Raw genomic sequence first — 19,966 nt, forward strand, 5'->3', positions numbered from 1 at the left:
AAGACTTCATTTTCTCCCCATTTTTTTCCCTTCCTACTTCCACTACCTCTTTAACCTATCTCACGGATTGCTTTGTTCCTGTTGCTGCTCTGAAGGACCACAACTAACTGACCATTATGAGAATTACAATCAAGAGCCGATGAAAAGATGTCGTACCACAAATTAACATGTACAGAGAACCACGCCTAAAGGATGGCTGCCAACAAGGCATTTGTTTAAAGGGGCAGTGGGACAGACAAGGTGAACAGAATTGCACAAAACCAGATATCAAAAACACGGAAAGTAGACAGGAATGGGGGCATGGCTAAAGAGCCATGCAGTAGGGCGCGATTCCTGTGGCTCCTGCTGATCCGAAAATGATGCTGCGAAATGGAGGTGAAAAAGGAGCGTCAGTGCCTGTTAATTCATTACTGCTTTATTAAAGGTGGTGTGAACAACTCCGCTCAGACCGGACACTGGAGAAGTAACGAAAGCAGAGAACGAGCCGACGAAAGTCTGCGACCCATCATGGAGAGGAGAGGAGACGATAGCCTGCATGCGTGCGGGACACCAGGACACAGCACAGATCCTGTGAGGTACAACTTGTCAGCACCCCGGCTGGAACCCACACGGGATTGACATTGGGGTCGGATTTTGTCAACTTGCACTGCAGATAGGTGCCGCGGGTCATGTGGCTGCTAAGGGTGCTGGAGTCAAAGGAACCCATCGAGCGAGGAGCAAGCAATTCAGGTACTCAGTACCACAAGGTAACAGAGGTGCTGTGGCAGAATAGCAAATAAGTGACGGGCGGAAAGCCCGAGTGAACAAGAGCGCACAACACATTCGCGTTTACTGCACTTTACTTGGATGCTGGGACGACTGTGCAGGAGTAAATACTGGCCTCTCCGCACGAAGTGCCCGTTGCAAGCCTAAACTGCAAAACGTGCAGTGAATGAAATCAGCCCCAACCATTAACAGCGGACTAGGAGGCAATTACGCATCCAACAGCTATCTGAAACATATTAGGCACGGCGGGCGCGTTGTTATCCCGCATCCAAGCAAGCATAGCGTTGGAACGGGACCCGTGCAGGACTAGGAGGGAGTTTGCAAGTATAAGTAACCAAGCCACATGAACGACACCGGCAGAGTTCAGAGTAAGCAGGGAGTAAGCCTCAACGTTAGGGAGGAGGCATCAGCCCAGTCGGGGTATGCGGCCGGGTGTAGTGCCTGTGGCTGCGGCCGCCGAGCACACGAATAAGCATGCGTGTGCGGTTCAGATGCAGGACGACGGAGTAGTGAATACTCACATACACGTGCTCTAAGACCGTAACATTAAAAACACTTGGGGGTTCAGAGCCGAATTCCACGGCCTCAGTGAGACCCTCGTGCAGAGAGGAGAACATAATACGCGGCGCAGGGGGCTAATCAAGCAGTAAATGCATACTGGCCGCTATGCTCAAGCTCAGTAGAGGACACGTGACACCCACCCATGCACGAAAGGAAGGCGAATACACGACATTCTACCTCCCACCTACGTGAGCATAATTCAAGGCTCGATGGCTGTAAAATTGGGCCACCGAGGCGAAATTGAAAGCCACACTCAAGGTATAAAGCTAACCTTCAAGGTATAGCAGGGACCTTTGAGGGCGGAGTGCACACATCGGCACTCCAAGGCACAGGATATATGACCAAACAAGTCATAGCAGCAGGCAGTCATCCATCACCAGGACAGACTTCATGCTAGATGTCTAGTACAGAGCACAGCCCGTACACCTGAGCACTGGTGAACACGGCATGGCATACGCAAGAGTCCCCCAGCTGACAAGCTAGGAAGACCAAGTGAATAAGGTCAAAGGAAAAACCCACCCAAGAGGGGTTGTCAGCAAGCAGTGGATGTACACGATTGGCGGGATGATCAGAGGAGGTCGATCATAGGAGCGCCAAAGCAACGGGTCATGGCATCCAAGAACCAAAAAAGCAAGGTGAAGCAACCCACACTGGTGGTGTTTACCAAACTGGTACACCCTGCTGAGAGCTCCGCCCAGACGACCTCAACAAAGGAGAGCAGATACACGGGAGTGGTGACCAGCAAATCCTGGAGGCCATAGCAGCCTTGAAGGTGGCTGTTGAAGCTAAAATTGATGCCATCGGCATAGATTTGAACCTCCTGAGGCAGGACTTGAGGTCACTGGCCGAACGCACAGGAACACTTGAAAAAGAAGTAGTGGTGAACACAAGTGGCTTTAAAGACACCGCAGCAGAAGTTAAGGTACTGCAGCAACAAGAACGCAATCTTGAGGACAGAGTGGAATACGCAGAAGGAAGGGCCAGAGGCAATAATGTAAGAATGATTGGGCTCCCAGAAGCAGAAGAGGGAGCAAACCTGACTAGCAGAGAATTTGATGTTACAAGAAATAGGCCCGGGGGCACTCACCCAACGCTTCACGGTCTAATGGGCGCATAGGTCTTTGATGAGGAAACCACCACCTAAAGCCCTGCCACAGCCAATTATAGCTTGGATACTGAACTATAAAGATCGAGAAAGGATCCTTGAACACTTCCGTAAAGGCGGGACAATCCAACGAGCGCCTGCCACCAACACTGCATACCCAGACTACACCCTATAAGCGCAGAAACAGAGGATGAGCTATATATCATTCTAAAGGAGGCTGCGGTTGGCCAACTTCAAGTACATGTTGCTGTATCCTGCTAAGCTAAAAATTATAAACAACGGACATGCCAATCGGATGTTCCATTTTCTTTGACAATTCCGAAGAAGCACATCAATGGATGGACAGGGAGAACTTGCCAACCGGATCAGACGCCCGTGCGAGCAGAGAAGAGAAGAACACGCCTGCTGAGGATAGTTATAGCAGCAGGACGGTGGCAAGCGGCCACGACTACGGAAAGATGTTGAGATAGGACCTCATTGCGGAAGCCTCAGGAACTCAGCCTGGACAACTGCAGGGGCCAACAGCGTAGTGCCCATTTAAGATCGCACTGCAAGGAAATGTCCTGCACCTAAGATTGGATTTGTTTTTCGGATACTAGCAGTTACGTTTCCGCCTGCTGCGCCCCACACACCCGGACATTAACCTGTGGTGGAGGTGAGAGCAGGGATGCCTGAGCACAAGGTATTGAGCTGGGCAATTGTTGGGGGGTGGGTTGGTTGGGCTGTTGGGGTAGTTAATTGGGAGTTAGCCTATAGATCCACACATGGTACATTGAATTTGTGCATTAGACTGCCGGGGCACGTTAGAGCCTTAGGGTGCGATGGGGGAACTTAAAATAGCGTCCTGGAATGTCAGGGGTCTTAATAGGTATATTAAATGTAATAGGATCATGACTTATTTGAAACATCCCAAAAAATAATCAACATAGCTATGCTTCAAGAAACGCATCTCATGAGAGAGAAACAAAATGCCCTTGCCAGAAAATGGAGAGGCATAACGCTCGGCTTGCCATATTCAGCGTATGCGAGAGGGATACTAATATGAGTGGCGCCTACGGTGCCATTGAGGGTGCTTGAGACTGTTCAGGATAAAGAGGGCAGGATGTGTGTAATGAGTGTTAGAGTGGAGCATAGAGAATTTTGCACCATCAACACATATGCGCCAAACCAGGAGACTGCGGCCTACTTTCGCACGTTATACCCACAAATATGCTCAACCCTACGCCTGACAGATCTGATGACAAATTCATACACCCGGTCCCTTCAGCCAAAGCCCTGAATACACTGTTGCAAGCATTCAAACTTTCATATAAATGGGGTCCTTACATCCGCTGACCCGGGGGTACTGGCAATATACTGTCCCCCAACAACTATACACTAGATTGGATTATGTCTTCACAGGTGGGGAAACTTTGGGAGAAGTCAAATTGGCATAATATAAAGCACAAATGTTATCAGATCATGCCCCTCTAGTTGTCGTATGGCACATGCCCCCCCCCCCTTTTACACCCACCCTCCTCGTCGAGGGCATGCATCCCGACATGAGGCTCAAAAGCGATTCTCTGAGGGATGGAGTATTCCGAGAACACCTGCGAGCGGGGGTAAAGGACTATTTCGTACACAAAACACAGGAAGCGTTGAGTCCGTGAGCACACTATGGGAGGCCTTCAAAGTAGTGATTAGGGGGACGGCAATTGCTAAAGCGAAGGGGGTCCAAGCCACGATAGAAAGGGACTTACGAAAAGCGGAAACTAAATTAGAAGCCATGATTGGCTCGGGAAGCCTGTCTAAAGAAAAGGCTCAGGGAGCCGGCTGCCTGCAGCAGGAGTACCTTGAGCACTGGAATAGGCTGGGCATGTTGAGCTATAAAAAAATGTGGAAAGACAGCAATCTGACGGGGATAAACCGGGAGGCCTACTGGCCCGGTTATATAAAAATGAATCCAAGCGGGATATGATACTAGCAATAGTAACAGAGAATGGTGTGGTCTGCGAGACACAAGAAGGCATAAATGAATGTTTTTATGATTACTACAAGACATTATATGCGGAGACATCGCCGTCCAGTGAGGCGGATATAGAGGAAGCTCTGGCACTGATAAATCTTCCAAAGCTGGATGCTGAGGCTGCAGACAAAAATAGAGCCCCCCCCCATCACCACAGAGGAGTTAGAATATACTATAAGAGGGTTGCCGAGAGGTAAGACTCCTGGTGCAGACGGACTACCAAGTGAATTTTACAAAGAATTCATGGCTGAGGTCACACCTCCGTTATTAGCAATGCAGAATGAATTGCTAGACAAAGGCAATTTGCCATTGTCGCTGAGAGAATCTATTATTGTCCCACTACTGAAGCGCAACAAACCCGAAACTGAATGCGGCTCTTATAGACCCCTCTCGCTGCTTAATCAGGATGGTAAGAAACTAACAGCTCTGATGGCCAACAGGCTGAAGCCAGTAATTCACAAACTCATACACCCGGAACAGACCGGATATGTCCCAGAAAAGTATTACATGTAACCTGAGGTGGTTACATCACATCATAGATCATACACACAATAGCACTTGGCTGCTGTTGGTAGCTTCGCTCAATGCAGTCAAGGCGTTAGACTCGGTCAGTTGGCCATGGTTGTTGGCGGTGTTGAAAAGCTTTGGTGTAGGTCCTGCTTATATTAAATGGGTAAAGCTGTTATATAGTAATCCAATAGCGAGAGTCAAAAAGGGCACCAATATTCCAGAACAATTGCGGTTAAGTAAAGGCACACCGCAGGGCTGTCCATGGTCACCTATGCTATTTATAATGGCCTTGGAACCATTAGCGGCATATTTACAGAAAGGATATCAAGAGGCGGGCACAACCACAGAAGGCAGCAATCATCTGATCTCCTTGATATATGATATGATAGGTTATTTATAACGCACTTAATACCCAGAGGTTTCTAAGCGCGGACCCGGGGATCGAACCTGTGTGGCTCAGTGTTGTCTTGCTTCCAAGGTGAGCACGTTGACGCGGAGATATCCTCCCGAGACGAATATGCGGATGATATGCTCCTTTACCTACAACATCCAGAAACTAACTTGCAATTTATTCTAGATGTGTTAGAGTGCTCTGCAGACCTATCTGGTATCACAATTAATGTGCATAAAACGTGTCTGTTCCCCCTAACGGGGTATCAAGGGAAGCCCCAGAGTGTGCTACCAGAGTTATCGATTAAATGGGAAGTGAACACATTTAGATATCTAGGAGTAGATATTTTTCATGATCCCAAAACAGAACACATACAAAATACGCTAAAGGCGGTTGGCAAAATTGAGGCATCCATGACTTTCTGGGCCAAGTTGCCACTCTCATTGATGGGGAGGGCCGCGTTATTGAAGATGGTGATGCTTCCGAGGCTGCTCCATTATCTCACTAATGTCCCGTATGATATACCCAAAGCCTTTTTCAGGACATTCAATACCACATGTCAGTGCTTCCTATGGCACAACCTGAGATGTAGGTTGTCGTTAGAGAAATTACAGAGATCACACAAACGTGGTGGGATAAGGGTGCCGGACTTGGAAGCATATTCTTTATTTGTATCGCTCACTGAACCCTCAGGTAACTGGGGTTTGGCATGCCAACTCCAATTCATCACAAATTGGTTATCAGATGAACAGACCCTAGACACCCAGTTGCTACAACAGGCATGCACCCAGTTCTTCTTGAAAGAGGTGATATGGACCACAACACCACGAGATTCTAGACTGCCATTGTTGTTGGGGGTTGGGCAAGAAAACTTGGCATAAGGCCCGTCGCTTTCTAAATAAAGAGACGCCTTACTCCTCCCAGATCCCATTGGTGGTACTAAAGAGTGAAGACGCCTAATTTAGGCTGAATGTGAAGAAGTACTGGGAGCCCATGGGGGTTGGTGACAATAGGTGATGTTTTACGAGAGGGGAGAACGATGGTCTTTAGTACTGTTACTTCAGAAACAGGAGTACAGGAAGGGCAACACATAACCTATGCCTCACTCCTCCATATAATAAAGCAGAAATGGCCGGGAGTAGACAGGGTACTGCTGGCAGATGAAACAATATATGACATCTCAGAAGGCGGACACACAATATCAAGAATATACAAGTTATTAATGGCAAGACCGAACGATAAGTCAATACAGACCAGGCGTAGCTGGGAATTGGACTTGCAGGAGCAACTGTCAGATGCAGTTTGGGGTAGGGCTATGGCATATCACAAAAAAGCGTCCAGAAATGTGAAGCTCCAGCTGATCCAATTATATGTCACTCACAGGGCATACCTGTTAGGCAGAAACCTGTGCAGTTCCCTCTGGGACCACTGCAAAAGATTTAGGACTACAGGTGTTTGGCAGTAAACCCACTTGGTAGCAGTCTGTACCACACAGATTCACTTGGTAGCTGTGGCTGAGCAGTCAGACTTCCCTCAAGAATAGTTAGGCAGTATACAGAGTATTCACAATAGGTCAAGAGAACACAATAGAACAAGTAAACACTGACCAGGGCTTGGTGTAAAAGAGATAATTATTTATTTAAAACCACATCTAGAAAAACACACAGGCACTAATAGTAAGCAATTCAAAAACACGGTCACTAAAAGATATACACTCCCTTAAAAGAATATTAGACAAGTCTTAAGTAAAGTCCCACTTATTTTCAGACAGCGGTGAGCGCTTAACATAGATGGCACTCTAATAATGCGTTTTTAAAAGGGAGAGAAAAGCAGAGAATAAATTGAAACAGATCCCAACACTTTTTCACGAACACAACAAGAGAGGAAGGCAAAGTAACACCGTGAGTTTTAGAGTCAGTAGGCCGGATCCGCTTTAAGAGGATCAAAACGAAATGGGTCCAAGGTCACACGGTTGCAGTGCACAAAAGTCTTGTAATGGTTCAAAAAGGAGTTGGACCAACGAAAGGGACCAGTTAGAGGGTCAAGGCGGCCAGCCCAGTCCAGAAGGTTAAGGGGTTATTATTACCTTGTAGCAATCTTTAGAAAGGGAGGCCTGGCGGACACGGTACCTTAAAGTGGTGAGAATACTCCAGAGGGGGCAGTTGTTCCTGGCAGCGGTTGCAAGTCGGTGCTTCGTCCGGGGGAAGAGAAGATCTCGTCGGGGAGGAATACAGGAGTCCGTTGCACTGCCAGGGAAGAAACCAGCTGCAGAGTTTCTCAGGTACAAGGAGCGGTCCGTGGATTCGCGGTCCAGTGGTAAGTGGCTATCCGGTTGCCGGGGTGCTTGGCACAGGCAATTCGACCACAAACCGGTCTGGGGTGCGAAGAAAAGAAGGTAAACTGGTTGTGCCCACCAGTCAGGGGAAGAAGCCTCTCCAGCCGGGAGATCTTCTGTCGTCGGGAAGTGGTGAGTCGGTTCCGCAGGGCTCCACCGGTGGTGTCGTCGTGGTAGGTCGGCTCAGCTTCTCCCTCGTCGGATTCTCAGGTCCTGTGGCGACTTCTGAAGTTCCAGTCCCCAAAGCCCTGCTTTTATGCAGCACACCCCCATTCACTCAGCCTAGCTGTCAATCAAACATGCTAAGTGGTGAGCCGGCCGTCTCACCACTTGGGCCAATCACACGAGAGTGCGACTTGAGTTACCAAGGTAACTCAGTCCAGGGTGCCTAAACCCCCCCCCCACACCACCTGTGGTACCCAGACAGAGTGGCACCACTTTTGGAGGCTTCTGTGGAGAAGCCCGCCAAAAAGTGGAACAAAGGGCTCGACTTGGGTTGGAGTCACAGAAGAGAATACAAACGCCATTTTAGAATCGACTCCTGGCAAAAAATACCAACCGGCGAATTAATATTAAATAAATAAACCGGCGGTATGTTCGAGGCTATGAGAATTAAATAATTAAAGTTGGTAGCCTCGAACAATGGGAAAATCCCATAGGGAAATATATTCGCGGTCGAATATAAAAAGTAGTTTCCACTGCCACCAGCCAAAACTCGATATGGGGGGACGGAGACGTGCCCCCTCGACTAACAGACCCCGGGGGAATCGAATTGCCCCAACCAGTACGTCCACAATATGATGGTTTGTACTGGTTTCTGTTAATAATTTGGGACTAGTAAAGCCAATGGTGACTTTACATGCCCTGGGAGACAGTAGTCAGTCCCAGGGTATGGAGTCTATGGTGGGGTGTCACTATGACACCCCTGTGTTACTGCACGGAGGGTGCTGTGTAACACACATCGTAAAAACAGATGAGACCCTATGGAGTAAAGGACCCCATAGCCCATAAAACACATCAACAGTCAAAGGAACACCATAAATCATGTCCAAGAGTGGGGAAAAAAAAAAAGAGTCTCACTCTTGGCAGGAGAAAAAAACAAACTCCAGAAATCCAGCAAAGCTGCTGGGGGACTCCCTAGGTTAGGAAATTCAGCCTAAAGAGAGAATTCTCCCTAACAATACCTAACCCTGGGGAAAATTGCTAAATTCAGCAAAGCGACGGTACAATCTTGCCCGAAATGCAACCTGCTCAATGCAGACCGGGTGCATATGTTCTGGGCCTGCACGGAGATGCGCCAGTATTGGGGAGAAATATCTCAGGTCCTGGCTAAGGCAGGCCTAACAATAGATACCGAGTCTCCCACGGCTTGCTTGCTAGGAATATTTCCAAGACCGAAACATGCGAGACACGTTAGTAAGTTGAAAGACCTAGAATACATCTTGACGAAGCGAAGGATAGCAAGGGGTTGAAAAGCAGTCCAGTAGTAAGTGGTTGAGAGATCTCCAAAAATGGTCGCTAGCAGAAACTGCAGTGTGGCAAGAGGCATCCCGTCAGAGTCTAGAGGAGCAGAATATAGACTTACAGGCTTGGAAGCATAAGCTGCATGACCTATTGTCCCCTGCACATGAGGACACCCAGATTCAGACACAAGCACCTACACTAATGGCAGAATAGAGATGTGGGCACATACTTGGTACAGTCAGATGCATAACATAAGTAGACAATATAAGTGGAATAAGCTAGGGTGGAGGCTAGGGAGGGGTGTGGGGGGGTGGTTTGAACAGACGCAAGTAGCGACATATCTTGTGAACATTTACAAAAGTTAATTGTTGAAAACTAATACAATTGTTTTTTTTAAAAGTAGACAGGAACAACGCTCAATTTTGGAAGAGAAAGTTGTTAAAAATAAATCCCTTCATATTTCAACCTCATTACATTTTTTAGAAGTCTAAACACTTCTAGACCAACATGTTGGCAGTAATAACTTGCAAAATCAATAGTCCTGTGAGAAGACCTGCATCATTACCTTTCACGGTCTGGTAATAACATAGAAGATGTAGGCATCACTGGCAAAAGGGATTTTAACAGGAGAGTAAGGAGATGTTCAATGAAGAAAATTGTCGAAGAGACATAAAAACACTCCTGAGGCTTCACAGATGGAAGCAATAATTTAAACACACCCCAATATATGGAGGCCAAACTTCCATCTTTCAAACGTTTTTGGAACAGGTCTTTACTTAAGCACAACCAAAAGGGGCTAAATCAAACTTGGCACAGATGACGATAGAAGGGGAGGTTTATGGTGAACACCAAAGTATCAACTAACCAAGTAGCCCTGAAGTTCTAGGAGACTAGCAAGAGTGAATAATTTCAAACAGAATTCCAGAAATACAATACTGTGATTGGGCAATCAATATAATCATGTGACCCTGCAGCTGAGAAAGAGTATTGGGGGAGGGGAGTCGTGAAGGCGGCAGACCACGTAGGGGGCGAGCTCAAAAGTATATTTAATTTCTCTAGGTCTACACTATCAAGATCATGATTTAGTAACATACCTGGTTTCCAAGGCAGCTGCCTCATTCAGCATCTCTTTGGTCACCTCATCCGTTTTGTAAAAGGCTTTGATCCCTGCAAGCAGTTCCTCTTTCCTTTCCTCAGGCAAGCTTTCTGCGTGCAATAGTGCCCTGGCACCTGAACGCACCTGCCGCCGCGCAGTGTCCTCAAGCAGGCGTACCCCTTCCTCGCAGCCAATAGGGGCACTAAACTCCTCTGCCAAGCGCTGCTTTAGTATGTTGTCGTAGTAGTTGGAGACCGCGTGGCAGGCGGTACAGAGGAGCAGCACATCATGGGAGTTGTGGTCCTTCATCTGGATGGGGAAGTGCCTTCTGTATTCATGAGGGACAATGTTCTTGCTGCAAAAAAAGGAGTAACAGTCATAGCGTTGATCCTACACACAAACCCATATCCACAGAGCAGCTAAACATTGGCAACAACCGTGCTGGGCAAATTCAACCAAGCATGTTGTGGAAAACTGTAAAAAAAATAATTAAAAAGCCAAAAACATAATGAAGTTATCAAAACCTGAGACATTGAGATGGTTCAGAGTCGAGCGCTCCAACCTGCAGGACATTAGTTTAAATCCAGGCTTGGCTGACTCAGCCCTTCATCATTCTGAGCTCACTTTCCCAAGTACCATGAAACAGTGGGCAATAGCACACTAGCTCCTATGAGCCAATCAGAAAGCTTGGAAAGCAGACAAAAGCTACTGGATCACTTTCTGACATTCTAAGTAACAAGCAAACAGAAAGCATTTCCATGTATTCTCTCCTCCGCTATTACAAGTAACCGGGGCACAGAAGAAGAATGAGCTCTACAAGACACAACTTGCCACTTGGACGCACAACATTTTAACAGATGCCCTACAGAACCCAAAGCCAGTGCTTGAGGAAAGCAGGTCCACCATAACTTCAATTCTCCTTCCAGCAAAACAAGACATTCCCTCTCTAAGAGAATCTTTTAGTCACTGCACCTTCAACGTGACCAGCAACATCCAACTTAACGCCCCAGGGTGAAATCAAAAACATGGATTAAAAAGCTCTGCTTCCTATAGAGAAGCTCTCCACATTAACATTACACATAATTCGTGGTCATTTTAAAAACTGTTCCAGTTCAATCACCTTTACAATTAAAATGCTTACCATGTAAAAAAAAGACATGTATTCACTAACAGGTTTTGTCTATTTAAAGAACTCTTTAATCATATTTTACTTAAGCATCAAAACTATATTGTTATTAATAGTTATGGATCTCAGGAGGGATCATTATCTCTTAGGATAATGACCTTTGCCCACTTTAGGCCTCCTGCTTCACTTTAGCCATAACTTGGAGGCGGGTCAGTATGCCACAATAAGAAATGCCAACTCCATCAGTCTACATGGCTACATTATTACAGGGATGAATCTGGCATGAAGTGCTTCTTGAAAAAGTTATGTTTACTATGACTGATTGTCAATGCTTCTCCTAAACTAGTATTGCCCAAGTCAGCGGGCCTGGCTTTAACTACCCACTTACTAATCTCCAAGTAAAGAGGCACACTGGAGGGAAATATGAAAATGACCCTCAGCAGGGCTGCTATAGTTTTAGTGGTGGTATAGCAGCAGCTACATTTGGATGGGAGAACCTGTACATCTTTTAAGGTGCGGAGCAGGCGAGACACACTTATATGTTTCACCAGCCATAGTAGTCTTTCAGAAATATTCTGCTTGGAGAGGCATGTCCACATGTCCTGAGAAGCTACACTACCTACTAGCTCTTCCATTAACCATTAATCACCAATGAAAGCTAATACACTGCAATAGCCAGGCACAAGACAGATCTGCAGCGCTTTGCCGCGTTACTTTGTTGCTCCAGTTGGACTGCTGCCTGCTGAAACTTTTATTCTCCTGGATTACGTTCGCAAAGGCCCTTTGGGGGCATATTTTGAGCTAGTGAGCTTTAAACACTCCCTTTTTTTGGGCTGTGCCTATATAACCAAGAACATGCGCGCACCAGCGCGCACGCACCAAGCAAGTACCGGAAGTACCGCTTTGCAGCAGCAGTCCAGCGGTACAGGTACTGGGCTGACTACCAAGTCGGGGGCTGGCGGGGAGAAAAATTGTATTGTATTGATTAGTGCTGCACGACTTGGCTGCTTGCCCCAGTGTCATTGGAAAGCATTTAGCTAGAATTGTCGTATAAGCCTTTATGTCAAGATGCACTTGCACGCTAAAGACAAGCATGCCAAATAATCCCAGCAACTTAAGCACACCAGCAAAACACGTAAAAATGGCTTATCGTGCTAAACAAATTTTAAAAAAAGTCATTATGCTCTCTCCAGCATCGCGGACGACAGTGCTCAACCGAGACATTCGAACATTCTGTGCCGTCCGAAATGAGAATAATACTAATAAAGACTGAATTAAGTCTAGAAGTGTGTCGTGCCTACTAGAATTGGCAGACACTCGTATGGTAGCAACTACTGCCTTGGGGACAGTAATATCACAGCAAGGTAAAGAAATGACATCTAAGACACAAACAATGTCAGATGCTACGATACTGAATGTAAGATCCCCAAGAAACTGCCAATTACATCTAATGTGCTGCCAGACACTATCGCGACAGACCTGTCGGATGTGAGTGCAGTACTCTCAGACATCTCGATCCATGCAAGTGTGGGCGAACTGAGCCTGTGCAATGAATGACTCCCCGAACTATCGAGCTCGGTGCTCAATGGATTCATCTATTCACTCAGTCTCAGTACGTATGCACAACCAACTCCTCGCTGAGGCCGGCCATCTCAAGTCTCAGCAATAAACACGGAACACTCCTCACTGATAGAGATCACCCTCACATCAGTGAATACCACCATCAACAGCTTGTTCAAGCTGTTCTCTTCATTAGAAGAAAAAAATCACGCATCAATCAAGAGTCCTTTGAATTTTGCCCCTGCAGCGCTTCCAGCATTTCAACATATTATACGCCCACTGGAACAGGACAAGGGACCGCCTCAGGCAAATAACGACTCCTGATCAGCATAGATCCAGCCAATCCGTCTAATGCACCAAAGCAACAACAAGATAACCCGCTGTATTTTTCGAATAAACAGGACCAAGTAAACACTGCGCCCAGTATTGCTTCTCCAATCGCACGAGCCAGGGGCACACATGCCGCCAATACAGGGAAAAAAAAAGGCCAAACTACCAGGTAGAAAACTCAACAAACAGACTAATAATAAATCTCAAGAGACACGAAGTACCAACTCTCAGACACTGGAGAAAAGGCATGAAACTTTGCCATCCAAGATTACTACCATAGCTACAATGGATAAATATATGGTAGCCCCAAAACTTCGGTGAGTCACGTGATCGTAGCAATAAGTGCAGACGCCGGCCTAAATGTTCCAACAAGTCATCCACCATTGGACGCATTAGTGGCCCTCATTCACCCACCAGCAGTGAACTCGGCACCAGGAGACCAAGAGGGGAGCCAAGTGGCCCTCATTGACTCACCAGCAGAGAAATCGGCGCCGGCAGACCAAGATGTCACCCAAGCGCAAACAAAAAAACAAATGGAGGCAAATAATAGCACCCACCTGTTGGACTTAGAACTGAGAACTTCACTGATTAGAGCAGCGGTAGAGGAATTTCTTTCTGCACGCCTCCTTAACAACCCTTCACTATCATCCAAAGGGAGTGTGGCGCTGGTGAATGGTCCCTTCATCGCCCAGTGAACAGCTGAGTCATTTCAAGTGGCTCCAACGATATTAAGACCAAACTCACTGGATCAGTGCCAAACATTACAATCTGAGCACAATTTTAATGGATCAGCATCTCAAACTAAGATGCCGACAGGTAATGTTCCACGAAATGCAGCGACCATATCCATGTTGACATACATAATCAACTCACATCTGAGCAAGGCAACATGAGGAATAAAGTCAGATGCACACATGGAGTGTAATAACAAATCATGGAGTATGGTACGCACCAAAAAACAGGATTCAAAGCAAGGGGACTCGAGAGCACAAAGAAACATCCAACATAAGACAATGCGAAATCACCACACTTTGGTCATGAAATGCCTAGATGCCCCGTTTCCAAAATATGATCTGTGTCGCTCGAGTGTACTCAATGTATTTGGAGAAATTAATGAATTAGAAGACATCTCGTCGAGTGACATAGACCAGGTGGAATTTGTTTGTGAACATAACCTGTCGATTGTCAGACTCTGGATCAAATCAGGCCTAGTGCTAAATTCCATTTGTAAAGCTAAAATGGATATTTTCAAACTTGGCTTTCTAATAGCACAAGACCCGCAGAGGTGCCACGATCAACAAAGTGAAGCAGAGGAGACAAATCGAGACAAACAACAAAATAACATTCAGACACCAGTATGTCACTGTGCTTGTTGTGACAATACTAGTCCCACAGTAGAACAACCTCAATATTTTCGATCTGCATAACCACTATTGAATGAAACGGTAAAACAGATTTCCTTAGCCAGTTGGAATTGTTAGGGCCACACACATGTTCATCAAGCAATAAAGAATCGCCCAAATGACTTTGATATCATTGCCCTTCAAGAGACGTTGTTAACCACGCCAACATGGGATGATCACGATGTACTCTTGGTCTCTGCTGCAGCATCGACTCGAGGTAGACCAACCACTGGCCTCTTAGTAGCTGTAAAAACAAGTGCTGGAATCACACTACATTCTTGGGCTGTACCGAATACTTTTCTTCAACTCGTGTGAGTGTCAACAGTGAAAGAGAATATAGCATTAATCAACATATATCGGAATCCGGCTGGCATCTCAGATAAAGCCTTCTATAAAGCTCTAACTAGCTTACTAGAACTAATAGCGAAAGCACCTGCCATACAACAAACAATCATAGTTGGCGATCTAAATTTGAAATGCTTAATATCCTCTGAGAAGCCCAAAGATAATGATGCGAGAAGATGGGAAATGTACATGAGAGATTACAACTTTAGAATGGCCAATGGAGCTTAAGCTGGTGACATTCCGCCCCAACAAACATGGAAGAGAGGAGTACCTTCGAGCATTATTGATTATGTCTACATGAACGACAACCTATTTAACTGTGCTAGGAGGTTAGAGATAATGCACCAAGACAACAGTGATCATCAACTCCTTGCTCTATACTGGCATGAAGAAGAAGTTGTAAGATCTACTCATCGTGATTGGTCAAAACAGACCCTGACCCTAAACAATGCTAAAACGCGGTTTCGATGGTCCGACACGGCACTCCAGTCGCTATATAAACAATTAACCATGTATCAAGTGCTCAACTACTCTGACTCCTACGTGCACCTGTTGCAGACGCATATAATTGCTGATAGAAACATGGGTCCGCTTGTCATACGATCAAGAATTACGAATGGTAAGAGCAAATGACCAAAAGTTAAGGAAAAACATCCGACTCTTACCATTCGAGGAACAAGAACGAGCCTTCAAAACAGCCAAATGCAAATATAAAAACAGGATATGAGCAAGAAAAGCAAACACCTTCCAAGCTGATGGAGAGAGCTTTCTTGAATCTATTAAGAATAAGAACTCAGCCCAAACATGGAACCTGCTCAATGCAACAAACTCGCATTAACAGCTCTCCGCACAAGTAAATGGAGTCTCAGAATCTCAATGGCTCGAGCATTTTAGCAAACTATATGCGGATAAAAGCTTTGAAAAATATCAATATACAAAAGGAGCTCCACAGTCCTGGCAGCTGTACTGCAATGTCGAAATAGTAGCTGAATTAATTCGAAACGCTACAAAATCCCGAGCGGCAGGTACGGATGGATTGAGCAACTTTATGTTCAAGGCGCACCCAAAACAATGGGCGGTCAAACTGAATGGCATCTTTCAGGACATATTAAAAACCACCATACTCCCAGCATCCTGGCGTAAGTCGTTAATTGTCCCTATTTTTAAAAAAGGTGACCGTTCAGTACCAAATAATTATCGCCCCATCACACTTCTCGATGCCCCTGGAAAACTATTTACAAAACTGGTTTTGAGAGACTTTAATGTCTGGACACAAAAGTTCTAAAACAATCAGGCTTTGTAGCTGGAACGGGCACGTCAATTAATCTGCTAAATCTACATGCACTCAAACCCCAAGCCCAGTCGACAAAGCGACCGATATTCTTTGCATTTATCGATCTACATTCAGCATTTGACTCGGTGTCCAGAGTCAAACTAATGAATAAACTGAGGATAGATGGATGTCCACCCACTTTGTGTGATATTATATATGCTCTACATTCTGACACTTCAATTCAAATCAGATTAAACTTGACAGGCCTCCTTTCAACACTGATCGCAACAGCAAAGGGCTTCAAACAAGGGTGTACACTTGCGTCAGCAATATTCAATTTCTTCATTCAAGATATTAAACACATCTTTGAAGACATTTGCTCGGACTCACCGAAAATGTCTGGCGTCCCAATTCGGGCATTATGGTATTCAGATGATCTTGTACATATAGCGAAGACACCAATAAGACTGCAGAAACATATCTGCTCTCTCATTGTACTTGGATGATAATGAATTGATAATCATAAGAAAACACAGATTCTGAGATATGCTCTTAACAATTCTAATTTATGTCATATGTACTCTAACATTAAGAACGTTAAAGTGGAAATTGCAACAGAGTATACATATTTAGGATTGCAATTTTGCGGTTTACCCCAGAATAATCCACACTGGGAAACCATGCAGCATAAATTGGTCTCCGCCATCTCACAGACCAGGCTGATCCTATACAGATTTGGGAAATTCTCAATTAATTCGGCAGTCATTTTTGGGAATCAAAAAATCATTCCTACACTACTGTATTGCTTAGAAACTACATCCATCATATCCATCACACCTTCAACAAACTCAAGGTCAAATATTGGCGTAAAGTTCTACACCTCCCACATTCTGTACCGGGTCCATGGCTGAGATATGAGCTAGGATTAATTTCTTTAACTCCCCTGTATAACTGGCATCTGTGTGCCTTGTTCTCAACAAAAAAAACGAAATGCAAGATGTACCAACATGACTGGATTGAAACTAGGAGACTTTGTTCATCGTATAAACACTTCAATACGGACTGTTATGGTGAGAAAAGTTTCAGAACTGTGGAACCCCATTTGTGTAGGTCACCTGCTCCTGAATTAAGACAATGCATAATGCGGCTGCGTTTCAATTTTTGGCTAACGCGGGATCTATTGGCCGAACGCAGAATGATCAGCACGTCTCAAAATTCTTGTAGGTTTTGTATGGTTCGAACGGAAAAAGAAACAATGGAACACTTACTAGTGAACTGTTCGGCATTTATTCAATTGAGAGTCATGCATTTTCATAAGCACTTGGCATATTTTGGGAATATGGTCTCAGAATATAGATGGCCTATGATTTTATCTACCAAATCAATGAGCATTCGTATTGCCACTCTTCAGTTTATCAAATCGCTAAATCTGTGAAACTGTAAAAATGTGTGAACCCATCCACACACTATAGTAGTCGCAGCAGTATAATGTGAAAGATGTGAACATTGTGAAAAACAAGTCTTAGTCCCTCATTTAAACATCTAGTTATCTGTGTCTTGCGTAATCATGATTACATTATCTCCTTTCTAATATCAAAATAGGATAATCACTATATGACTGTCGACTGACTAATGGTGATGTAATTTAATTCAAATTTTTGTTTTTCTTTTTTTCTGAAATTATTGAAAATTAATGTAAGGTTCTTTTTTCCTTTTGTGTTTTGTATAAAAATATTGAAAGGTTGATGTATTTCAGTTAAATCAATAAAAATAAAAAATAAAATAAAAAACTAAGACCGCGAAGCACTTGGATGCTGTAGGTTAGATTATGTTGAAGGCCGGGAATAAAAGTCATATTTGAGTTTTTTTGTTAAATTTCACTTTTTATTTCCCTACAACTTTATATCAATCTTCACTAAACCCGGAATTTTGTAAGCATGGAAAAGTCAAAGGTGATGCTTCCAATTAAGGTTCCCACTCAATATTCCTGAAAAAAGTTAAGTTGCATGATTAGCAACAAAAGCTGTGCCTAAGGTAACATGCGGCAGTGAGGGGTTGAATCCATCCCAGATTGAAGCCGATTCTCAAGGATAGGATGCATATTCACATTTGTCAGCAAATTCATTGTACAAGAGCAGTGGCAAACTCAATATGACATGCAGATATTGGATAAATAAGGGCGTTGTTGAGGTTACAGGCATACATTAGATGCTTAGAGGGCAGAGTGGCGGTGAACAGTGCTTCCAACACAGTATCTGCTACCGGCATACTATTTGGTGTGCCAGTTAATGGGGATGAGTAAGGGTGCTGAAAGGGAGTCTGGGGTAGAACAGGGGTGAGCTGTAAAGAGGGGGGGGATCATCAGGAGGGATACTGGTTTTGGGAATGGAGGGTGCATCTTACAGGACGTGAAGAAGGTGCTCCTTATAGGGGAGGGACTTGATTTATTTTCTGAATTGCATGACTTGTTGGGAATAGTCGAATGTTAACTGGTGTGAGATTCAACAGTGTCAGAGTCTAGAGAGTGAATGTGGATTTCCGGGTTCTTCATTTGTGCACTTCTACAGCTCTAGCGTCGCCAGATGCAGCCCTCTGGCGATGCATTAACTGCCAGAGACGATGACTGTCCAGCAGATAAGAGGGAAGGTGCCTGATGACCGCTTTGTATATGATGCAGCTGGCTTTGTGGAGGATGCGTGCTTGCAAAGTTAGACGACTTGATGAGGCGGGCAGCAGTGTGGAGATCACTTTAGATGCTAGCATTGGGTAGATCATAATCAGTGAGTTTCTGCAGTCCGGGTGAGATAGAACAGGGTCTGTAGCCGAGGTCTGGTGGGAAGGGCTGGACTGTCCACAGAAGCAATAAGTGGCACTAAGCGGTCAGATCTTTCTTCAGGTTGTATGTTTCGATGGAGAAGCGGATGTGTATGTGAAATCCCAGAGATTTGTAACCGGGAGGCAGGTACTGAGTGAACCCCTTGAGATTCACGACAGTAGTCAGGTCAAGATGTGAGTGCCTCCACTATTGTAGGTGACACGAAGGAATTGTCTTGAAGGAGTACAGCTTGAGGTAGGCACTGGAGAAGCAGTCTGGATCCAGGGAGGAAGGGGTGGTGGGTGTTTTCGATGTATATTTTCAGATAGAGATCTGTGTCAAATGAGCATTTGTCGGTGTGCATGTTGCTATGTGCGTCCGTAGGACTACATGTGGGGACTGAAGATCATGGGTGAGAAGAAGGATGCCTATGGGGCTCCCGAGTTTACTAGTAGAGATGGGCTCTGGACAAATTGAGGATGATCGTATAGGTATGAGGTAAACCAGCGGAGGACTTCTCGCTTCAATTCTAACGTGGTTTGGGCAGCATGTTTATCAGGGCTTTAAGGCCTACTGTGTTGAAGGCTAAAGGGAGCTCAAGGGGTACCAGGAGACAGAGGTGCTTGTGTTGAGGATGTGGAGTGCATAGTCTACCACTTGGATGGTGGCTGTCTCAGGGTTGCATCTGGGACTGGATACCGATTGGTAGATATGAGGTGGCCAATGGTGGCGCTTGCAGTCTGTGTGCCGCATCCCGGAAGCCCGGGTCACAGAAGGTTGCGCACAAAAGCGCACTGTGGTGTGCCCCAGACATCCGGTGCTGCGGCACAAAGACTGCAAGCAGAGGAGGTTAGTAGGCAGGCAGAACACACATCAGGCAAG

General features: G+C 45.4%; 1 protein-coding gene across 2 annotated transcripts in view; it reads right to left on the reverse strand.

Annotated features, from left to right (window-relative positions):
• Nucleotides 1–19,966, reverse strand: part of EXD2 (exonuclease 3'-5' domain containing 2) — a 286,183-nt gene that overhangs the window by 30,901 nt on the left and 235,316 nt on the right. For both annotated transcript variants that reach the window (XM_069638588.1, XM_069638589.1), the window contains one exon: nucleotides 10,231–10,587. In XM_069638588.1, coding sequence (XP_069494689.1) covers nucleotides 10,231–10,587 — 357 coding nt within the window. The remainder of the gene's footprint in view (nucleotides 1–10,230; nucleotides 10,588–19,966) is intronic.

The sequence above is a fragment of the Ambystoma mexicanum genome, chromosome 14 (assembly GCF_040938575.1).
Source record: "Ambystoma mexicanum isolate Mex_15411 chromosome 14, UKY_AmexF1_1, whole genome shotgun sequence".
Classification (NCBI taxonomy): Eukaryota; Metazoa; Chordata; class Amphibia; order Caudata; family Ambystomatidae; genus Ambystoma; species Ambystoma mexicanum.